General features: G+C 31.6%; 1 protein-coding gene across 2 annotated transcripts in view; it reads right to left on the bottom strand.

Moving 5' to 3' along the window:
- The window catches only part of LOC126893477 (solute carrier organic anion transporter family member 74D), a 72,224-nt gene that overhangs the window by 12,305 nt on the left and 36,784 nt on the right, over window positions 1-23,135 (bottom strand). Inside the window, exon 5 of one of the 2 annotated variants that reach the window (XM_050663734.1) lies at window positions 7,156-7,542. The exons of the other annotated variant lie outside the window; for it this stretch is intronic. Coding sequence (XP_050519691.1) covers window positions 7,156-7,542 — 387 coding nt within the window. The remainder of the gene's footprint in view (window positions 1-7,155; window positions 7,543-23,135) is intronic. 2 annotated transcript variants of the gene reach the window in all.

Below are 23,135 nucleotides of genomic sequence, written 5' to 3'. Positions count from 1 at the left end.
GAATGACTCAAATTCCCACTTAGTTCAAGGGATCAGGAGGCAAGGCAGATTCGGTTTTAACGTTAGTTGTTTTGTCAAGCATAATAAATTAGTTTATCACGTATTTGACGATAAACTAACATCTTAGAAACTAATTTAAATAACATTTCTGATGACTAATATTTGGCTGATCGGAATACATTTTGGTTCCGACAAGATGGAGCACCTGCCCATAATGCAGAATTCGTTGGAAATTATTTAAATGAAAAATTTCATAATCGGTGGATTGGAACTTATGGTCCTGTTAGGTGGCCCCCTCGTTCACCAGAACTAAATCCTCCTGATTTTTTTATTTAAGGATTTTTAAAAAACAACATTTATAAAACTGAATTTAACACAAAGGAAGAATTATTGCAAAGCATTCATCAACCATTTAGAAAAATAAAACCAGTGCATAATATGCACTGCATATACTCAATTGTGTAAGATCTGTAAGAAAAAGGTGTCAATTATTATTACAACAAAACTGGGAGTATTTTGAACATTTATTATAATTTTCATATTTTTGTAAAATTAATTATAGTTGTTACGTTGTTTATTATTGTTGTTTGTTGGTTTATGTTAAAGTTATTATTTTTGTAAAATTAATTCTTGTAGTTTTGAGTAGTTTTTTGTTGTTGGTAAATTCGTTATTCCTATTTTTTAAGTTGATTGATTTTATTTTTTCTAAATAAAAATATGTAGGATTGGTACCCTAGTATTAAAATGTTAAAATACGTTACCGAGTGTTTTATTTTTAAGTGCCTTTAACCTGACGTTAACTATAAACAATTTATTTGCACGGTAGCTCCAACAACTAAAAATAGATATATGATATGTCATATCAGATGAAAGAGAATTAAAAAGGTAAACGAAAAATGTCAAAATATACAGGGTGTCCCATTAAAAAAAACATAAGTATGGTTTATATTTCCTTAGCGACACCCCCTAAAAAAGTTTTTTGTACGCCACTGAATCCGTCCATAATATATCTATCAAAAGTTCCTATAAAGTTTTTTAAAATTTTTCTTAATAAAGAAGATCAGTAACCCTGTCGTTTTCGACATTTTTCAACAATCGCCCAGTATCTCGATAATGTGAGGAGCTATTGATGATTTGATTGGACAATCGTAACGAAAAAAGAAGTCATGAAATCCTAACTACTTTTTTTCTATCTCCTCTAGTTTTCGGTATACACTGCAGAACATACCAATTTGGGACACCCTGTATAGTCATATTAAGCAAAATTTACATTATATACTACATGACAAGAACGTACAACTGATTTCAGTGGCGTAACCAGCGGGTTTTTAGGGGTTATAAGCGCCCCATACCCTTAACATCCTCCTTAATTCCATACCCCCGGAGACCCATACCCCCTTAGGGTCATCCTGGTTACGCTGTTGACTGATTCTTTTATTATTTGACTTGCCAAAATGAAATTATTGTGCGCAATCAATATACCTTCAAACACGTGATAATTTCATTTGGAACCAATCTTATATTGTAAATGTATTGAATATATAGGAAATAAAAACAAGCAAGTAAGCAAATTACTGGTATATTATAAGATTGATTTTTTATGTTAAATAGACTAAGGGTTAAATTTTATTTTTTTGGTTTTTTATATTTTTTATTAAACAGCGTGCTTAAAAGTAAAATTATTATGAAAGAAATCATAATTTCTAATTTTTGTATTAATTTACTTATTTAATTGACATTTGGAAAATGGCATACAGCTAGTCACAGCATGATAACATATTCTAAACATCTAATTATACTAATAGTAAGTAACCAGAGTGTAAGAAGGCCAAGTACACGTAACCAGAACAAATAGTCCAGGGTAATAAGGTTTTTTCCATGACACTCGAGCAGCCAGGGTACTGAAGCATTTTTTCGACAGGTATACCTATAAGAGCAAATTGTAACTATTTCCTGCGTAGGATCTGGCGGCCATTTTTATTTATAAACAAATAAGTGTCAAAAAATGGCATTTTTCCCTTTTTTTCAAATCAATGGAAAACAGTGAAAGTTATGGTTTTTTTAGTACAAATATCTTTGAGATTATGGAAAAAGCTTTAAAATGGTATATTACAAAGTTTGATATACTCATTTATTGTTAATATAATTGCGAAAAAAGGTCGGAATTGCAAAAAAAATTAATTTCGCAATATCTATTGTAAAAATTAGTGTACAGCTTTGAAATTTTTGTCCTATAAGGGTTCTTTGGTGCTTAATATGTGATAAAAATTTCAAAGCGATTCATTCAATTGTTTAAATTTTATTCAAATTGTTTATCCCAGAGAGCATTTTTTTACAATAACATAAGTCAGAAAAAAATTACGTTAGAACCATTCCACAGGTGTCAAATGAAAGAGCATGAGCTATATTTTCAACTTGGTTTAAAAAAAGCGAATAAAAATGCATTTATTAGTAATAAATAATTATGCAAAAGTATCGTAAATCTTTCCTTATAAACTTTTTATTTTGTTATATAAGAAATTATATATATATATATATATATTTATTACAATTTTTTATCAATTATGATATAAATAACATTACTTGGTAGTTGTGCACTTAAAACAGGGTAAAAAAGTTAATTTTTTTGGAAAAAGTTATTCAAAAAGGAAAGATTACGATACTTTTGCACAATTATTTATTACTAATAAATGCATTTTTTATTCGCTTTTTTTAAACCAAGTTGAAAACATAGTTCATGCTCTTCCATTTGACACCTGTGGAATGGTTCTAACGTCATTTTTTTCTGACTTATGTTAGTGCAAAAAAATGCTCACTGAGATAAACAATTCGAATAAAATTTAAACAATTGAATGAATCGCTTTGAAATTTTTATCACATATTAAGCACCAAAGAACCCTCATTTGACAAAAATTTTAAACCTGTACACTAACTTTTACAGCAGTTATTGCGAAAATATTTTTTTTTGTAATTCTGACCTTTTTTCGCAATTATATCAACAATAAATGAGTATACCAAACTTTGTAATATGTCATTTTAAAGCTTTTTCCATAATCTCAAAGATATTTGTACTAAAAAAATCATAAGTTTCACTGTTTTCCATTGATTTGAAAAAAAAGGGAAAAATGCCATTTTTTGACAGTTAATTGTTTATAAATAAAAATGGCCGCCAGATCCTACGCAGGAAATAGTTACAATTTGTTCCTATAGGTATTACTTGTCGAAAAAACGCTTCAGTACCCTGGCTGCTCGAGTGTCACGAACAGGGTATATTTTTGTCTTATTACCCTGGCCTAAAACTGCTTTAACAAACTACCTAACTAAAACTGCAAAACCACGCTAGAGGCATATTTTTGCCAGCCTCTGAAAGGATATTTAATCCCGGCTCCAAAAATTATTCTCAGTTTAAATTTTATTGCGGCCGGCCGATCACAGCCGGCTTCGTAATATGCTAGACAAGGACCCATCTGAGGCAGTGCTTCTGCTATAATTTGAGAAAGTGAGAATGAGACGCATATATACTCCCACGTAGGGTAGGTACCTACCGATGTATTTATGAAGAACGCTTAACTACAAAGATACGGGGTCAGGGCCGTACCTATCTATTTTTCACAAGGAAAGAAAAGTTTTCCTGTAGTTGGCTGTATACCATCAATCACAAAAATTGGAATAAATCCTTTGTAAAAGGTATAAAATTTATTAAAATCCCTAAAGGGCTACATCAGAACAAAACGTTTTCGATCTTATTACAAAATCATCATCAGTGTAAGACCTAAAAGTAAGTATAACCTATTTTATTAATGTAAAATTGATATTTAAATTCTGACTAAGGTTTAAAACAAGTGGTTATACTCACAGTCTGGATGCTAGCTGAGCCACCAAAGAAATATAGGGGTAATAACCCTTCAAATATAAAATGTATGCTTTACAGATGCATATTTACTTAAAATGCCTTGTGATGGGCAAAAGGCAACAGGAATAATGCCCTAAGGTAAGGTATTTAAATTCCCAACATGTGGGATGCAAAAAAATTTGAGTTTACATTTCGATGACTTTATGGCAACTGAACGAAAGTTGAGTGATGTTTCTGAAAGGTGTCAAAGATCAAACCGAACAAAGTGACATAATGGTTACCATGTATTACCTCAGCCAACTGATTGTGATATGATATTTTTTAAAAAAATTTTCCAACAGTAATAACTAACATCAACAAAGATGTGGCTATAATAAAGTTTACCCCAATTTTGTAGGTTGTATTAAATGAATTTTATAATGTGGATGGAGCAGTAGCCAGATTGTATGCAACCAACTATACATAATAATAATGAAAATAAATAATTTAGCGGAAATGGATCCATTTATGTATAGGAACATCTGGGACCCAGTAATTAAGTGGGAAAATCTTTTGCTAAAATGTTTTATTTGTGTGTAAAGGTTGATGATTGTGGTTCGAATTTAAAATGGAATCGAGTCCAAATGTGTTGATGAAAGTTGAGTTTACTATGAATGAAAAATGGTTTAAATGTACTAATTGTAAGAGTAAATTGGGTAGTCTATTGTGTGTGGAGGTCTGATATCACAGTAGTGTTGAAATTATGATAAGTAGTATAATTTACAAGAGGAGGCTGATATGATATAAAGATATGTAGGTTGGTTGGCTAAAGATAGGTGTGTGTATTAAATTGAAGTGAAAACAAGGTATCAATTGAACTCGTAACTTGGGTAGAAATGATAGGTCCTTTTATATAACATAAACATCTAGGACTAAAAAAAAAAAGTTTCAAGAATTAGGGTATATTTTTAACAAGTTACTGAGTTAAATTGAAAAGGTTTAAAATTGGATGGATGTATGAGGGTGTTTTGGAATACATTACATATTAAGTAGTTTTAATAATATTAATAAAATTAAAAAGTATTAGGTGATTAAAAAGAAAAGTAGAGTGATAATAAATATATAGAAATACAGTGGAACCCCAATAAGTCGGCCTCCGATAACCCGGAAGTCCGGTTAACCCGGACCGATTTTCATCAGACAGAACAAACATTTTTTCATTTTGACTGGGTTTTTTGCCAAGAAATAAATAATACTGTATACAACTGTACGCAATTTAGACAAACTTTTCAAATGTATTTCATGTTTTTGCAATTATAATGTGTATGTGTTTATTATTTATATGTATTTTATTAATATCTACCATGTTCTCCGGCTAATCCGGATTTTCGATAACCCGGATTGGGCGCGGTCCCGATTAATCCGACTTATCGAGGTTCCACTGTAGTAATAACGATAAGTAATAATAATTATTATAATAATTAAGTAATAATAAGTAACTTTTTGTAGTAAAAAACAATAATTATAGGAGGAGTATCCTACAAACTTGCAAAATGTATGACATTCAAATTTCAAATGTCATTATTTCCATTTTAGTTCAAATTTAACATAATTCAGTTTAACCAACAGTATAAAATTTCATTAAAACACACTTTATTAAAAGAATCCTTTAAAGCGAATTATGAAATCAAATATCGTTAACAGCCACTTTAAAGTCCACTTTAACATAAAGCCTCCTTTTACTAAAGTCCACTTTTTCCAATGATTATGAAATCGGCTGTTAGAATCTTTACCGTTTTTTTGCCCTGCTGCGTTCTGTTTTCGATGTCTCTTTTAGTAGACATCTAAAACAGAACGCAGCAGTGCAAAAAAGCTGTAAAAATTATATTTTGTATTTTATTGTATTTTTTAAGCAGGCTAAAACTACATTTTGTTAATAGTCGTTAATAAACATTCTATCTAGGATCAATTAAATTTCTTTTAATATTGTATTTTATTAAACGCTTTTCTTTACTTCAATATATTGCATCAAATATTTAGACGTTAATTTGACTGACTTTTCTTCAATGAAATGAATGAAAATTTGCAGACATATGCATTCGCGGGAACAATATACAAATAGTCAAAAAAATTTTTATGTTGTTTAATTGTTTAAATAAAAAAACGGTTTTAAGGGAAAATGCTTAAATTCTCTTGTTTTTTACAATGTAGAAACTTGAAACTTTTACGGATTGGAGCTAATGATATGAGCTATATATAATTTCAATTTTTACGCTAATTGTTTACGTTATGCTTCATAAATAAACAATAAAGTTTAAAATTTTGATCGTTCATATATTTGTTTATATATAAATCGGCGTTTATTCGTGTCAAATTTCAATACGATACGAAATAAAACTTCAACCAAATCTCGAATTAAAAAAATTCGTGTTTGTATCGTAATCTTAGAAAAACCACCGGTAGAGACCTTTTGTGCTACAATTAACATTAGAATTCGTTTTGTCGTATTAATTAATTAAACGTTTTTCTTTAGTTCAATCGTTTGGGTCAAATCTTTGGACTGTTAATGTTAATTTGACTGCCTTTTCTTCAATGCAAATGACTAAAAATTTGGCGAATAGTCAATAAAAAAAATTTTTGTTTATTAATTGTTTAAATAAATTAACGATTTTAACGGAAAATGCTTAAATTCTCTTGTTTTTTACAATGGAAAAACTTGAAACTTTTACAGATTGTAGCTAATTATATGAACTTTACATAATTTCACTTTTTCCGTTAATTGTTTACGTTATGCTTCATAGATAAACAATAAAGTTTCAAATTTTTTGCCGATTCTGTCTACTTTTCATGTTTGTACATCATCTGTTTTATACATATTTTAATAAACATGACGATATATTTTAATGTTTGAAAAGTATAAGACTAAAAAGTAAAAATACAAAATATGAAAAAAATATTTTTATAAAACGCGTGATTTTTAGTTACGAGTGACTAAAATTAAACATATTATAAAAAATCAACTAAAAAGCAAATAATAAAAAAAAATTGAAAAAATCTAACACATTCGTTAAAGAAAAGCATGGTGCGAAACCGTTTATTCGATGAAGACGCGCCACTCTTTTCTTTGACGAAAGTGTTAGATTTTTTCAATTTTTTTTATTTTTTTCTTTTTAGTTGATTTTTTATGATATGTTTAATTTTAGTCACTCGTAACTAAAGATAGCGTTTCTTAAAAATATTTTTTTCATATTTTTTTATTTTTAAACTGAAAATACTCAATTAAAACTAGATAAAATAAAGTATACTCGAACAATATTCCTTACCTGACAGTAACTAGAAAATTGGAAGCTCTTCCTGTAGCCCCACTGAACTTCAGCAGACAGACTACGGCAAGAAAGATATAGAACTGGTATAGACAATCGACCTGACAGCTTCCCGGAGAGGCGAAGCCGCTATTTTTCGACATATCGTCCAATGCTTTCTCAAATTGAGTTGTCTCTTCGATTTTTGTCATCTCTTTATAACTGTGCGTTTCATCTGTTCTAATACACGAACAATCGGAAAATACGCTTGACCCATTTACGTTGATGACATCCCGGCAACCTGCATGACACGCGGATATGTAAGTCACGCCGTTTTCCGAACATACTGGGTTGTATTTGATATGTTCGCACTGACAGGCAGAGTTGCACTCTGATATGGGATCCAACCTACAATTGATTAAACCACATACAACGAGTTAACTTAATTGTAGAAGAGAAATTGCACTACTTGAAAGTTTAACAAGCTATATTTTATAGTATCGATTTATTAATTTTATGACATGGGTCACGAAAAGTAAAGTAGTTATTGAAATACTATTATTTGGATGGTGTTGTGCCAGTGCAAAAAGTAGTTCAATTACATATCGTACAAAAATTGAGTTATCCTAATCACTTTGTAGAATATATTGTTTTTAAATTATGCAAAAAGGATTTAACCTTCCAACGAGCGCGCCATTTAATTTCAAATGAGCCTGCGTGTGTCGTAAATTTTACGTTTTTTTGTAAATAAAGTTTTCTTTAAATAAATATTGGAAAATTTTTACAAGAATATAAAAAAATTATATTTTACGATATTTTCAACTAACACATTTTACTTTTGTTTACAAAAAAATGAAACAACACTTTAAAAATAATAATATTTTAAAAGGATTCGACTATTGGTCAGAATCTGCATTCTCATCCAGTGCCGGATTAACCTAACTTCGGGTCCTGGGCGCTGGATATTTAGGGGCCCCCTTCATTGCTATTCGTTATCAGTCTTTAACAAGAAAACACATGCATTATCTATAAATGTTTATTGTAAAATCTATACAATACATTTTGTAAAGAAAACATAAAGAATAGCAAAAAAATATTCCAAAAAATTATTTAAAAATATATAAAAAAGAAAGTTCCACAAAACAGCACATGACAAACAAACAAACATATTCTAAAAAATATATAAGATAAAAATTAGATCACTTTTTTTCATGACTTGAGATTATCCAACTGCTATATAATACTATCAACGTTCAGTTGCTCCAGTTTTTTATTTTCTATACTACCATAATGATAATGCGTCTAGGTTTTCTTGACCCAAATTTGACCTTAAATATATCTTTATATTTTTAGGGCCGAAAAAGACTGCTCGACTAATGCATTAGAAATTGGTATCTTAAAATAAACTTTCAATAAAGTTAAAATATAGGGAAAAATTGTTTTTACATCCTGTATGACACCAAACCAAATGTTTCAAATGTTTATTTAAATTTTGACATAACGTTATAAAATGATCAATTTCATTGTGCAAGTTCTCTTTGGTTTTCTCAACATCTTTTTTATATTTCTCGCATAAAGAATCAATTGACGTATTGACTTCTTCGTTACTTATTGAGCTCAAAAAACATCTAACAGCTGATGTAACACCTCTGTATCATTCATTTCTCTTTAAAAGATCTTGAGTAATATTGTCGCATATAACATTAAATACTTCAATTCTGAATCTCTCTTGCTCCTTTAAAAATGTTTCACTTTCACCTGCTTCATCGAAAAATGTTTCTCTTTTCTTTGTTCTCTGAAGGTTAATTCTAAAGGATATGCTTGAGATATCCCCGCCAAAATATTTTTGGCTTCTAGTTCAATTTTGCTTAACTTATTTCTTACGTCTCCAACAAAGCTCAAAACAGATGCCATTAATTCTACTCCAATTGACACGTTCAAGTCCACAGTTTTTAACGTTTTACTTGTTGCATTCATCATCATCATCATCAGTGGCGTTACAGCTCTTTATAAGCCAAAGCCTTCTTCAGAACAATACTCCATTCGCCCTGTCTTTTGCAACTCTTCTCCATGCTCTAATTCCAATAGATTTTAAATCAGTTTCTATGTTGTCTTCGTAACTAAGTCTCGGTCTTCCTCTTGCTCGTTGTCCTATCGGCCCTCTTCAGTCAAAAACTTTTCTGACTATGGCATCCTCCTCTCGCCTGATTACATGACCTATCCATCTAAGGCGTGCTACCTTAATGAATTGTACAACGTTAGGTTCTCCAAAATTTCTATACAACTCAGAGTTGTAACGCCTGCGCTACAAACCTTGTTCTTTTATGCCACCATATATTCGTATTAAAATTTTTCGCTCAAAACGTTTGAGCAGTTCTTGGTCATTCTGAGTAAGTGACCAAGTTTCTGAGCCATATGTTAGCACTGGTCTTATTAGTGTTTTGTAGACAGTCAATTGTCAGACTGTTGACAAATCAGTGTCAATAGAGCTGTCTCAAAAGTATCCATTTTATTCTGCACTGCCTTGGCTTCAATTTTAACTGCTAATTTTTTGTCTTTATTATTGCTTAACTGGAATTCATTGCAAATTTGGTCAGACAGCTAACTGAATCTTTTCCTTTAATCGCATTCCGCTGTAAATGTTCATATAAGAAGATGTCAAAAGTACTGTGGCTCAGTGGTAAGAGCGCCTACCTTTGGATCGAAAGTTCAAATGGTCGTGAGTTCGAATCTCACCAGGATAGAGAATTTTTCTTTTATTATAAATTAATGAACGAAAATAGTTTCTATCCTTGTGGGATCGGTACTCACCGGAGGGACCGCAGACGTTCGGATACAATTAGCGTCTCTTTGCAAAGACAATGACGTCGACTTTGCAAAAGTAACAAGACACTTACTCAACACACACACTACACTAGGTACCTAACTGAAAAAATCCATACAGTACCATCACCATGTCAATGGGCATTAGGCCAAAAGAAAACTTAAGTAATTTCTTTTATGACGACTCGTTAAATCCTCATGGGATCAACGGAGAGCTTGTCCTTGAAAAGCAAATAATTTAATGGTGACAACAACTCTTCTTAAGACCTTTACCCAATAGTCAGCTTCGCGTTCTATTTTCTCTTTCAAGCCAGCGTCTATAACTCCAATTAATGATGACATTAATTTATTGTTATTAATATAACCATACAGTTCAGATGAAATTTACTTTCTTCGTGAGATTTGAGTAATCTATTTAAATGTTGCCAGTGGATACATCCAAAATCAGTTAAACTATTTTTTTCAATACAAAATAATTTGCATCGTTAACAATAAACAGCTTTAACACTTGCGTCATATATCAGCCTTTCAACTCTTCTCTTTACCTTCATTGGGTTTTATTCTATAAAAGTTGCTTTCATTTACTTCTATATAATCTTCTATAATAAGCTTTGTCTCCAGCTTCATGCATTTTTTCCAATTTTTTAAGGAATTACTTTTTGGATTAAAAGTTATCACAGTTCTTATAAAATCATCAGTCTTAAAATCAGACTATTTTGAAATCACAGGTATTTTGTCGTCGTTTTCTCTATTACGGAAAATATGTACCTAGATTATTTAGCAAACTTTATTTTTTTTTATTAATAAAAGAAACGGGTCCTTTCGGGCCCGTCCAAGCGCCCAGTGGATAAACTGGCACTGTTCTCATCCTTACAATAATTGCAAACCACCTCAGTGACAAAATGTTTCTGGCATGTAAATAACTGACAACGGCAACTACAAATCGAACAGAAACGAGTCAAATCGAATAGAGGTCAGCAAGTCTGATCGGAATTTGTATAAGACTTTGTCCAGCCTCGGATGGACAGAACAATTTATATAAGATTTGAGCAGTCTTCAATATTTATCATACTGTAGAAACTGACACACAGCCATCTCTTTGTTATTCTAGAAGCCGAGTAAAGAGCACCCATCTTGTCTACATTCGCCACTCCACATTTGGTTTCATATTAGGTGCGTTCGCGGGTACAGTTGACAAATTGTCGCCGACAATTTCTAACCTCATTTAATATAAATAATATCGTTAATAGATACATAAACAAGGTATATGTACTTTTAATTAATATTAATAACTAATTATTAAATTATAATATTAAAATATACCTTGTATATTTATCTATTAACGATATTAATTATATAATTTTAAAGTGCGCATGCGTTTTGCTGCTAATTTGTCGCCGACTAGTCCTCGACAGGCTCCCGCGAACGCACCTAATAATAATTCCACGTTTGGTTTGAAATATCCTGAAGCTCTTAAAGCCGGCCACTCACAACACTGCGGCGTCCTTCAATTTTGTCGAACTCGACTTCTTATTCTTCTTCTTCTTCTTCTTCTTCTTCTTCTTCTTCTTCTTCTTCTTCTTCTGCGTCTTTCTTCTTCTTCTTCGTCTAAGCATTCACGTCCACATCTGAAGATAAGCCACTTCAAGTCTTCATTTCCATTGTTTTTTGTTGTACGCTACTTATAGCCAATTTTTCCCGGCAGTTCGTTTCAGATCATCTGTCAATCTCATAGGAGGTCTGCCTCAAGGTCTTTTGTGTTGGTATGGTCTCCAGGTTAGAATTGTTCTGTGCCATTTGTTTAGATCGCTCCTAGCTACATGTCCAGCGTATTCCCATTTCAATTTTAATGATTTTTGTACCACATCGGTGACTTTGGTTTTCTGTCTTATCCATGTGTTTGTTTTCCTGCCCTTAAGTGACATGCCAAGCATTGCTCTTTCCATCGCGTGTTGAGTGACTCTATGCTCATATTCTTTTTTGTGATTGTCCATGTTTGTGCCCAATAAATTAATATCGGAATAATGCATGCATCAAAAATTTTAGATCTAAGATGTAGTTGAATTTGCTGATTTCTGAGTAAATAGTTCAGTTTACCGAATGCAGCCCATGCTAACTTTCTTCTTCTGTTTATTTTTTCCGTTTGAATTTCCCTATTTAGTATTATTTTTTATCCTAAGTATATTACAGTATTTCCCTGTAAATTGTATCCATATGGAAAACTCTTTTATTATTAATTTTACGAAAAAAGTTATTCTTCGTAAAAAGCTCTGCATGGTCCAAAACTTAAGATTTAACCATCAAATATCACATTTTTTGAGTATTATACGAGGTATGTCAAGAAGTTTGAATTTCACTTAAGAGTAAAGTAGCTTTATTTTTCACAATATTGAAAATTACTATTATGAAAACTTGTTTGAAATTAGAAACTATATTCTAGTATGAAATTACATCCTTCTAATTGTAAACATTTTTTTTTCGAAAAATTTTTTACTATTTTTTATTATTAATTTACGAAAAAAAGTGACTCTTAATAAAAAGTTCTGCATGGTCTAAAACCTAAAATACAACCATCTTATGTCAAATTTTATTAATTTTATACGAGTTATGTCAAAAAATATGATTTTCGCTCAAGAGTAAAATACGTTTATTTTTCACAATATAGAAAATTTTATTATGAAAAGTTATTTAGAATTAAAAACTATGTTACAGTATAATAGATAGATAGATAGATAGATAGATAGATAGATAGTTTATTTAGCTATAAGTTACATAATAATGTTTATAGCAAGTCAGTAAATAGTTATATAGAAGTATAGAACAAACAAAATTAAGTATTTAAAACATTAAAATTACATATGAAAACATACAATATAAACAGAAAAGTAATACAAATTAAAATAATTAAAGTAATTGTGGTCATTGTATTACAGCTTGGGCATTCACACCATCATAATACTCACCCAGTGTATACGGACACATGGTCACTAAATAATCTTTAACTTTGGTTTTAAACCCCGTAGTTGAATTTATATTTTTTAATTTTTGACGTAATTTATTAAACAATCTTAAACCACAAACAGTGGATGACTTCCTGTTTAATTCTAGATGTCGGTACGGTACAACATATTGTCTCTCAATTCGTGTATTATGTGAATGAATATCGCTGTTACATAAAAAGGTTGTTTTATTCTAATGAATCAGTAGCATTAACTCGAAAATGTAGATTCCATACACTGTTAATATATTTAACTCCTTAAATAGGCCTCTGCATGAACAACCATACGAAACACCCGCAAGACATCTCACAATACGCTTTTGGGCTTTGAAAACATCCTTTATACTAGGAGAGCCACCCCAGACAGTTATACCATAACTCATTGTGGACTGTATTTCAGCAAAATAAAAAAGACGAAGATGGTGCTGACTAAGTGTTCTACTCAAGTTTCTCAATTGATAACACTTAGAGTTGAGTTTTTTACATACATTCCAACAATGAATCTTAAACGATAAATGAGAGTCAAAGGTGACTCCCAAAAACTTCACATCACTACAACTTAAAATACTCTCACCATTGGTGGCATCACTTAGATCAGGTTTAGTAGAGTTTTCACGGCATGTAAATGATACAAATTTAGTTTTTTGAACATTAAACAGAAGCGACTGATTACTGGACCAGTCAGAGAAGGTCTTCAATGAATTTGTTATTTTATCTTGCAAAAAATTTATGTCCTTATTACGATATAGCATTGTAGAGTGTAGAGTCATCCGCATAAAGTGATACAAATGCATCAGACATTCCGTATGGTGGTTCATTAATATACAAGATAAATAATATCGTGCCCAATATGGAACCCTGTGATACTCCATTCTTATTGACAATCGGATCAGACATTGAAATTTTGGAGTCATGTCTTATTTTAACTATTTGGTGTCGGTCTTTCAGATAGGATTCAAACCAACTATGGGCAACTCCCCTAACGCCATATCTGCACAATTTATCGAGGAGTACATCGTGTACACAATCAAAAGCACGACTGAGGTCACAAAAAATGGCAGTCGGATTTTCACTATTTTCAATTGAAATTAAAACTTCCTCATAGAAATTGTTAATGGCTGTGGAAGTAGAAAATTTATTTCGAAATCCATGTTGATGTTTTGTGATAACTTGGTTGATATCTAAAAACGACAAAAGTTGGTTTAGCATTGCATATTCAATAATCTTAGATAGCACTGATGGAACAGATAATGGTCGATAATTTGACATTAACTCAGAATCCCCTTGTTTTAATACCGGTGAAATAATGGACGTTTTCAGCATACTAGGAAAAACACCAGTACTGAAAGAAGCATTTATAATGTGAGCAAGTGGAGTCAAAATGTGAAAAGCAATTTTCTTTATTACTATACCTGATATTTCATCAAAACCACACGATGCTTTATTTTTAATTTTATATTTAATTATGTCTAAGATTTCTTCCTCTGTTATATAAGATAGGAATAAACTATTTTGAACAAAATCATTGGATAACTGAAAATTAAAATTTGGTTTAATTATTTTACTAATTAAATCTTCTGGTGCATTTATAAAGTAATTATTAAATTTATTTGATATTATATCCGAATCAGTGATTTTAGTATCCTCTATTTTTAGACAGATATTTTTGTGAGATTTTTGTTTGCCATTAAGTTAATTTATGACAGCCCATGTGGTTTTGTTTTTGGTAGAAGATTCAGAGATCTTATTAAAACAAAACTAACTTATTGTTGTCTCAACAAGAATTTTGTGCTGATATTTTTTTTGTCTATGTAGAGGTTTTAGCTCAGGGTATGCTTTACTCAAACTATACAAATCCTTTAGACTGTTTGAAGAAGATTTTACTTCTTCTGTGACCCATGTTTTTTTGTATTTGTAAAGTTTGGTTGTTTTCATAGGACAACTAATATTGAAATAGAACTGTAATTTATCATAAAAGGCATTATATTTACTCTCAACATCAGTTGCATGATAAACATCTTGCCATGTCTCTTTACTTAAGAGATTGTTGAATGTATTTATAGCGCCCTCATGTGTTACTCTGAAAGTATTTTTCACTGATGTCATAGTTAGTTCAATAAATTTTAACCTCAAAAGAAATATATCGTGATCCGATTCAGTATTTACATTTACAGTACCCGTACAATCATCACAATTTGTATATACCTGATCCAAGATATTTCTGCATGTAGAAGTCGACCTTGTAGGTATAAAGTTCCTGGGAGACAATCCATAAGATGATAGGAGACCAGTAAATTTATGTGAATTGCTAAGTGTCATGGAATTTACATTAAAATCGCCTGTCAAAAATAAGAATTGAAGTGGTTTAAAATTTGAATTCAAAATTAGATTAAGTTTTTCATAAAATACCTCAAAATTACCTTTAGGAGATCTGTACTATATTAAGATTTTGTGTTGACCTGAGTTATAATTCCACTTTAGTCCACATACCTCAATGTCTTTTTCAACACAGAAATGATCGAGTAAAATGGAACTAACCTTCATATCATCTCTTGCCCAAACTGCAACGCCACCACATTTATGTTGGGATCTACTAAAAGAATTTACAATTTTAAAGTTTGGAAATTTATAGTTAATCACCTCGTCATCCACTGACCACGTCTTAGTAATACAAATAAATTTTAAATCAGAGTCCTTATAATCAGCATATAAACAATCCATTTTAAATTGATTTAGTCCCTGTATATTTGACAGAAGGAGATCATACACATCCCTTCCTTTTTCCTGTTTAACGGTCGTTTCTTCATCCTTCATTTTATTTGTGTATGTGTTGGACGCTTCATAAAAAACCTGCTTACATAAGAGCCTACGGGCCATAGTTTTGGGTCCATCGCTAAACCAAAATGATGTTCAAAAATTGAGACTTTAAAGGATGAATATATGTTGGGATGCTTAGCGCTAAGGACGTACATATCACTTCTGGAAAGTGTTTTTCTAATATCTTCTTAAGATTATCTGCCGTTGTATGTTGGTTTACTCTAGTAACATGAAGATGACTAAATTTTGGGACACCACTGATTTCAGAGCTTTCATTATTGTCAATAACAATAGGTCCATTCCTTCTTTTATATCTAACAGTTTTCCATTCTTGCTCATTATTATTTGAAACCTGAACCGAATCTTTACTCTCAGTATTTATCAAATTTTCATCGTTTGTTAAATTAATAATATCTGAACATTTTGCCTCCGTTTGTATTCTTAAAATATCAGCTGATAATTTTTTATTATTTTCGATTAAGGTAACAACTTGTTTATTTTTATTGGTACTATTTTTAAATAGGGTTTTTGTTGGGAAACTCCTTTCTTGATCAACAACTAGACTTTCATTTACAGCAACATTTTTTGTGGGTGTAGTGTTTTCTTTTTTTGGATATATTTTACTGCTAGACTGTTTCAGTCGTTCAAAATTTGGGTCTCTATTTGAATGGTTGATTAAATTCGTATTTTGTTTTGTAGATGGCGACTGATCAGTTAATTGCTAAATAAATCTAGTTGTTCCTTCAATAAATTTATCGTAATTTGTTGATTCGATATTAATCGATGTAATTACATCCTTCTAATTGAAATATTCTGAACTATAAAGGTACCTTACTTTTGATCTAGATTTTTCTTTTTTGACATATCTCGTATAAAATTGATAAAATTTGATATAAGATGGTTGTATTTTAGGTTTTAGACGATCCAGAACTTTTTATTAGGAATCACTTTTTTTCGTAAAATGAATAATAAAAGAGTTATCACAATAATTGAAATAACTGAAAATAATGTTAGTTATCCATAATTTTTCAATTTTTTTTTAATTAGAAGGATGTAATTGCATATTAGAATAGAGTTTTTAATTCCAAACAACTTTTCATAATAGCAATTTTCAATATTGTGAAAAATAAAGCTACTTTACTCTTGAGTGAAATTCAAACTTTTTGACATACCTCGTATAATATTCATAAAATTTGATATCTGATGGTTGAATCTTGGATTTTGGACCATGCAGAACTTTTTACAAAGAATAACTTTTTTTCGTAAAATTAATAATAAAAAAGTTTTCCATATGGATACAACTTACAGGGACATACTTTATATCCGAATTCGACTAATTGAAAAAATGTTTGATCATGTGTGACTGTGCATCCAACAAAATCGTTACAATTTTACAACAGAGAGACTGGCCTGTCTGCTCCAGTACTGCAGAATTGATCATCGATGATTTTGTCGAACGACACCGCAGTACCGTGAGTGACCGGATTTAATGGCAGGATATATTTTCCAGGAAATTTTGCCGATATCAATTATACTCGATTTGAAAATGCATGAGAGCACAGATTTGATGGCAAAGTACAATGGTTTTTAAAACATTATTATCACATTATTAGTAGTACTATAACCCTAGTGTTGATCTTCCCCAGTCTATTTCGCCAGTCGTTTCTGTTCATCTTCTTCTTCTTCTAGATGTGCCTATCCGTGACGAATGTTGGCGATCATCATGGAAATCTTTATCTTAATTGCAGCAGCGCGGAAAAGTTGCACAGATGTTGCACAGTTAAATCAGATTGTGAGGTTCTTCAACACTTTAACCGGTATGTCTGTTCTTCTTCCTCCTGGACCTCACTTCTCGAATATTTTTCCATGTATAATGGCTTGTAGGAGGGATATCTTAATCCATTTTGCATGCTGTGTCCGAAACATTGTTCCTTTCGAGATTTGACGGTGGTCAGTATGAAGAACCTCTCCGTTCTTCTTCATTATCCAAGGGACCTTATCAATTGTTACTCAGACAGTTCACGGAAACTAAATTACCCTCCGATATAGCCACAACTCAAGTTAACAACATAATAAAGGACAAAGAAGACGTAGCATATCAGCATTCTTACTATTATACCATGGGTAAGATTGTGGCTCTTCAGAAGGCCTCTATCTGGTTGAATATGGATCTAGCTATTCCGATGCTTTGTCTCCTGGTTGTTGGTCTATTTTTCATTTATTATGCTGCCGAGTGATTTGCAGTGCGTCACTCTTTCTGCTGGTGTTTGACGTTGAGTTGACGTTCTGTTATCTTTTGCTTGCTAATAATCATGAGCTTTGTCTTCTTTACGTATATATTGACTCCATATTTTATACTGTAATACGTGATTTTGTTCATAAGAACTTGTATGTTTTCTAGGTTGTCCGCAAATTCTATGGTGTCTGTATATCTGATGTTCTTTAGCCAGTACCCGTTTAGTAGAATGAATGCCTCTTTCAGTGTCGTGCAAAGATGCGATAAATATTTTTTCAGAGTAGATATTTGAAGATTAGAGGAGACAAAATACAGCCTTGCCTCACTCCTCACACGGTTTTCATAATTCGGTGTTTTCAGAATGATTCTTTACTGATTCCAGTAAAGGTTTTTTAATTATTTTCAGATCTTGGTTGTTAATTCCTGCTTCTTTTAGTATTTGCATCAGCTTGGCGTGTTGTACTCGATTAAACGCTTTCTCGTAATCAACCAGACGTGCGTATAAGTCGCAATTTACGTTTGCCTCTCTGGAATAAGACGTGTGCTAAGAACAAAAAAGTTCTCTCATACAACAGTATTTATAAACCCGAACTTGTAATTCTGTGCAATAAACTCAGACTTGAGTAATTCTGTTGATATTTCTCTATATTTCATGTTCTTATTTTACTTTGTTTGTTAAAAATGATGTTTCCGTCAGAATCGGCTATATTTCCTTTCTATCTCCGTCTTAGTTCACCTGTGAGTTCTTTAACTTTCCTATGTACATTATAGACCGGTCTAGTTAGACTCAAAAATAGGAGTGACGTTACAATAATTACCATCAAGCTGAAAATTGACAGGATTGTTCAAAATACCATTATAAATGAAATCTAAAAAGTTCTCATAAATCCGACCCGAGCTAAAAAATTTACGCGGGGTCAAAAGTCACCAAATATGGTTTTTAGCGATTTTCAACGAAACGGTAAGTTTTATCATAAAATTAGTTCTAACAAAAAATGTAGATTAGATGATTATCTATAAAAAATATCTTAATACTTTTTTCCTAAGAGCCACAGTTTTTCCGATACAACGATTCAAAGAGTTGAAAGAGTTCTAATAGTCATACTATGTATTAGTACAACACGTATATACATCACTGAAGCTGTAATACAAGTAAACATAATATTCTATCGGTCAGCTTAACTTATATGTATTACACGTAATAATATAAATATTATAAATATGATAATGTTTCTACTATACAGGTTGCGGTCTTCCGAGGGATGCAATGTATAAGCTGTATTATATTACAGTGCCAACAATAAAATCATTACAAAGTGAATATAACGCGAAAAGAATAAGAATTATTATTTCAATTTTACGGCTTATTCCCAACAAAAATATTAAATTGATATGACAAAGTATTAACTTATAATAATTTTTCTTATTTATGCATCTTATTCAATTTGTAAAAATGGGTTTTGTCGGAATAAACACGTTCAGTTGATACGTCGACTAATCTAATCACCCTACCTATTCTTTTCTCAGAAGGGTTTGAACATATTAATGAAAGTCAACTTTCTAGACAAAATGTTTATTACTAAGTACTAATAAACATTACAATATACAATAAAGATTATGCAAATTTAGTTTGTTTACTATTATACAAATTACATCGTAATCTTTCTGGGTGGAATCGTTCAGGTAGATGACACCTTCGAGGTATTAATTAGTCTTGAGTACTACTTACAATTGTTGTTGTAGGTAAAGATGTAGACTTGCTCGTATTACGCACTGCTTGAACTTCAATCGAAAAAACAATTTTTTTAACCTGGAAAAGCTCAACACCAATCGGAAATATATTCATCGAAAAGTTTATCTACATATGTAAAGTGTCAAAATCATATACTATTTTACACGCAACAACTGGCTGAACATCTGCATTTTTCAGGAGGGGTAAAACGATTGTTTTTAAAATATTTGAACAACAATATTATTTACTTGAATGTGCTGAAGTTTTTAAAAAACTAATTCAATTCCACAAGAAGTTATTTCCAACGGAATTAGCTTTCTTCTCTCTATGTATGGAGCGCCTAAAAACTACGTGCTTAGATAAGTTTCGATACTACGTTTTTCTTTAAAAATACTCAAAATAAAAAACAAGTTCAGTTATTTTGTCTTTTTCCAACCTCGGCGGCTGCTCATCAACAGCTTTTCCGGGTATATTACCAAGTTCAACTTTGGCTTGCTTTTCAGCTAGATTCCAAAGACTGGGGATGGACATTAGTCGACAGTTCATTAGAACCAATTCAAACTATACTCCCGCTGCGCCGGAAAAACTTTTGAACACTGTTTTGTTCGGCAGCATGTACTAATTGTCAAAACCGGTCGTGCTCCAATATTGAATCACCAACAATTGAGAATTCATTTGATTCTATCGAGGAGCCATGCGATGTGTCATAATTGGGGTAATTTAGTGGCACCCAGGATGAACAAGAAGAACAAGAACAAGAAGAGGAAGAACTAGAAGGTGAAGAAGGAGAAGAACAAGGAGAGGAAGCAGAGCTATTAGAAAATTATTAACCCGTTGGATAAATTTCCCTTTTTTAAATTTACACCGCTTTTTATAACTTTTATCATTTTTAACCTTTGCCAATATCAATTATTCAATGAAACAGAATCATAACAGATCCGTGAAATAGGCTTACTGAGGAAACTACGTTAAAAAGACGCGCTAAGTATACTACCTCAAAGGCGGCGTGTAAACGTGTGCTTATTATGACGATGACAACTTTTGGAATCGTTATATCTCAAAAACGGTGGCTTAAAAAAAAAGGATTAAAATATTTTTTATAGATATTATCTAATCTACATTTTTCGTTAGAGCTAATTTTATGAAAAACTTACCGTTTCGCTGAAAATCGCTAAAAACCATATTTGGTGACTTTTGACCCCGCGTAAATATTTTAGCTCGGGTCGGATTTTTGAGGACTTTTTAGATTTCATTTATGATGGTATTTTGAACAATCTTGCCAATTTTCAGCTTGATGGTACTTTTTGGCACCTCGGATTTGTAAGTTCACCGGAGTATTGTGACTATCGTACTTTAGCCCATCGAAGCCTAAACGGTTTTGGGTTCTTTTTGGGCTCTTCTTATTCCTCTTCTTCTTTTAGACTATCTCCTTGACAAGTTGCTCAGTAATCTGGTTTTAGGCTCACAGTTCAGGAATTAATGAAAAAGTAGAAGAATATTTAAAGTTCAAAAATAAATTAAAAAGTAAAAGACGATGTAATACTGATTTTTGAATATCAAGAGTCGAATCTCGATATTTATCAAAAATATTCTTTATCCATGTGTTACTGAATTTATGATAATTTTTGGCTAAACGACTTTTTAAAATTACTTATTGTGTTAGCGTTAAGTTACAAAGTTTTAGTAAAAACAAAAATGAGAAACTTTTCAATATAAGGGAGAGTGGACGATGAGTCCCATTTGTTCGGCATTTTTTTTATAAAGACAATAAAAATCGACTTACTCAGGCTGGAAAAATCTTATAAGAAGTTAATTAAAATTTACGATATAATGCCCTTATGCCTTTTAAGACGTCTGCCCAAAGATATCTTTTTTTTAATATTTAAATCTTGCAGTAAATATAGAATTCATTTGTGGATATAATACAGGGCGTCAGTAAATAAGTGCAACAAACTTCAGCGGGTGATTTTGCAAGAAAAAAATGAGTTTGCTATATAAATGTATGTCCGCAAATGCTTCGTGTCTGAGATATCGGGTATACATTTTTTTCTGACAATTTATTTATTGCTCCGAAACCGGTTGACATATACAAATGTTTGGTAGGTTTGAAAAACTAGTTAATGCGCGTTTTTTTACATCTATCTATCTCTATCTTCGAGCCTTAATCTATCCATCTATGGACATAGGCCTCCCCTTTTCTTTTCCACTGGTTTCTATCCAGCCCTATGGTCATCCATCTGGATCCGGCAGATGAGGTCTTTCTCGTACTCTCTTATATTCCCATGGTCGCCAGTAGATTATTTGCTTGTTCCATCTTTCATCTGCTTGTCCGATAGTGTGACCTGCAAATTTCCATTTGAGTTTTGTCACCTTTACTCCTCTGATCCAGACGCCTTTTGGATTTTTTACACACAAGACCTTTTTTTACATAAAATTAAGTATTGATTTTTTTTACATAATATATAATTAATTTTATATTCATCATTGGCGCGCATACCGGTAATAATCTCAATTTTTTTAAAGAAAAAATAGTACGCTACTGAAATATTTCAATTTAAAAACAATTTTTGAATTTCTTGCTTAATTTTTGACAAAAAATCTCTCTGGTCTTTTTCTCAGATCAGGCGTAGTTTTTATGCAAAAAAATAAAACAACGCGTATTTTTTATTTCATATTTTCTCTTAGGCTACTGTCAACATTTATCAGTTATTTTATTTAACTGCTGTCAACATATTTAGTGTATGTCAACAAAATGCGCAATAACCCCCCTTCAAGAAATTTCCTCTTCAAATCCCCCAAATTTTATTTGCATATCTCAACCGACTTCAAAACAATACCTATATAGAATGTCAGTTTAAAAAAAAAACACCCTGTATCTGGGGAACGAAGCATTTGTTATACGTTTACGTACATTATACGTGCGATAAACGTTTATATAGCAAACTGTCAATATTTTCCATGCAGAATGACCCCTCGAAGTTTGTCGTACTTACTTACTAACACCTTGTATATAAGTATAGCCTAATACAGGGGTCAACAATTAGTTTCCCTGAGGGTCCGTTTCGAAAACCTATGACACTTCCAGGGTCCGGATTTATACTACCTGTGTCTGGCTGTTCTGATTCCGTTTCTTTGCGAATTCTTGTTAAAAAATATCCCCTATAATAACAAATCAGAAGAGTGCCGACGAAATTATTGGACAGAAATTGTTTATAATTTTTTTTAACAAATTCAAAACATCACTATTTTGGCCCTGGAATAGCTATTTGTATAACAAATGAGGAAAGTGCTACTTTTCCTCCCGAGAATGAAGTTTACTACACGACCGCGACGCGTATCGGAGGGCAGTAATCATTCAAGGGAGGAAAAGGCACTTTACTCCCATGTTATACATA

The sequence above is a fragment of the Diabrotica virgifera genome, chromosome 10 (genome assembly GCF_917563875.1).
Source record: "Diabrotica virgifera virgifera chromosome 10, PGI_DIABVI_V3a".
Classification (NCBI taxonomy): domain Eukaryota; kingdom Metazoa; phylum Arthropoda; class Insecta; order Coleoptera; family Chrysomelidae; genus Diabrotica; species Diabrotica virgifera.
Note: the sequence above shows the minus strand (reverse complement) of the source record. Positions and strands in the feature narration are given on the sequence as shown.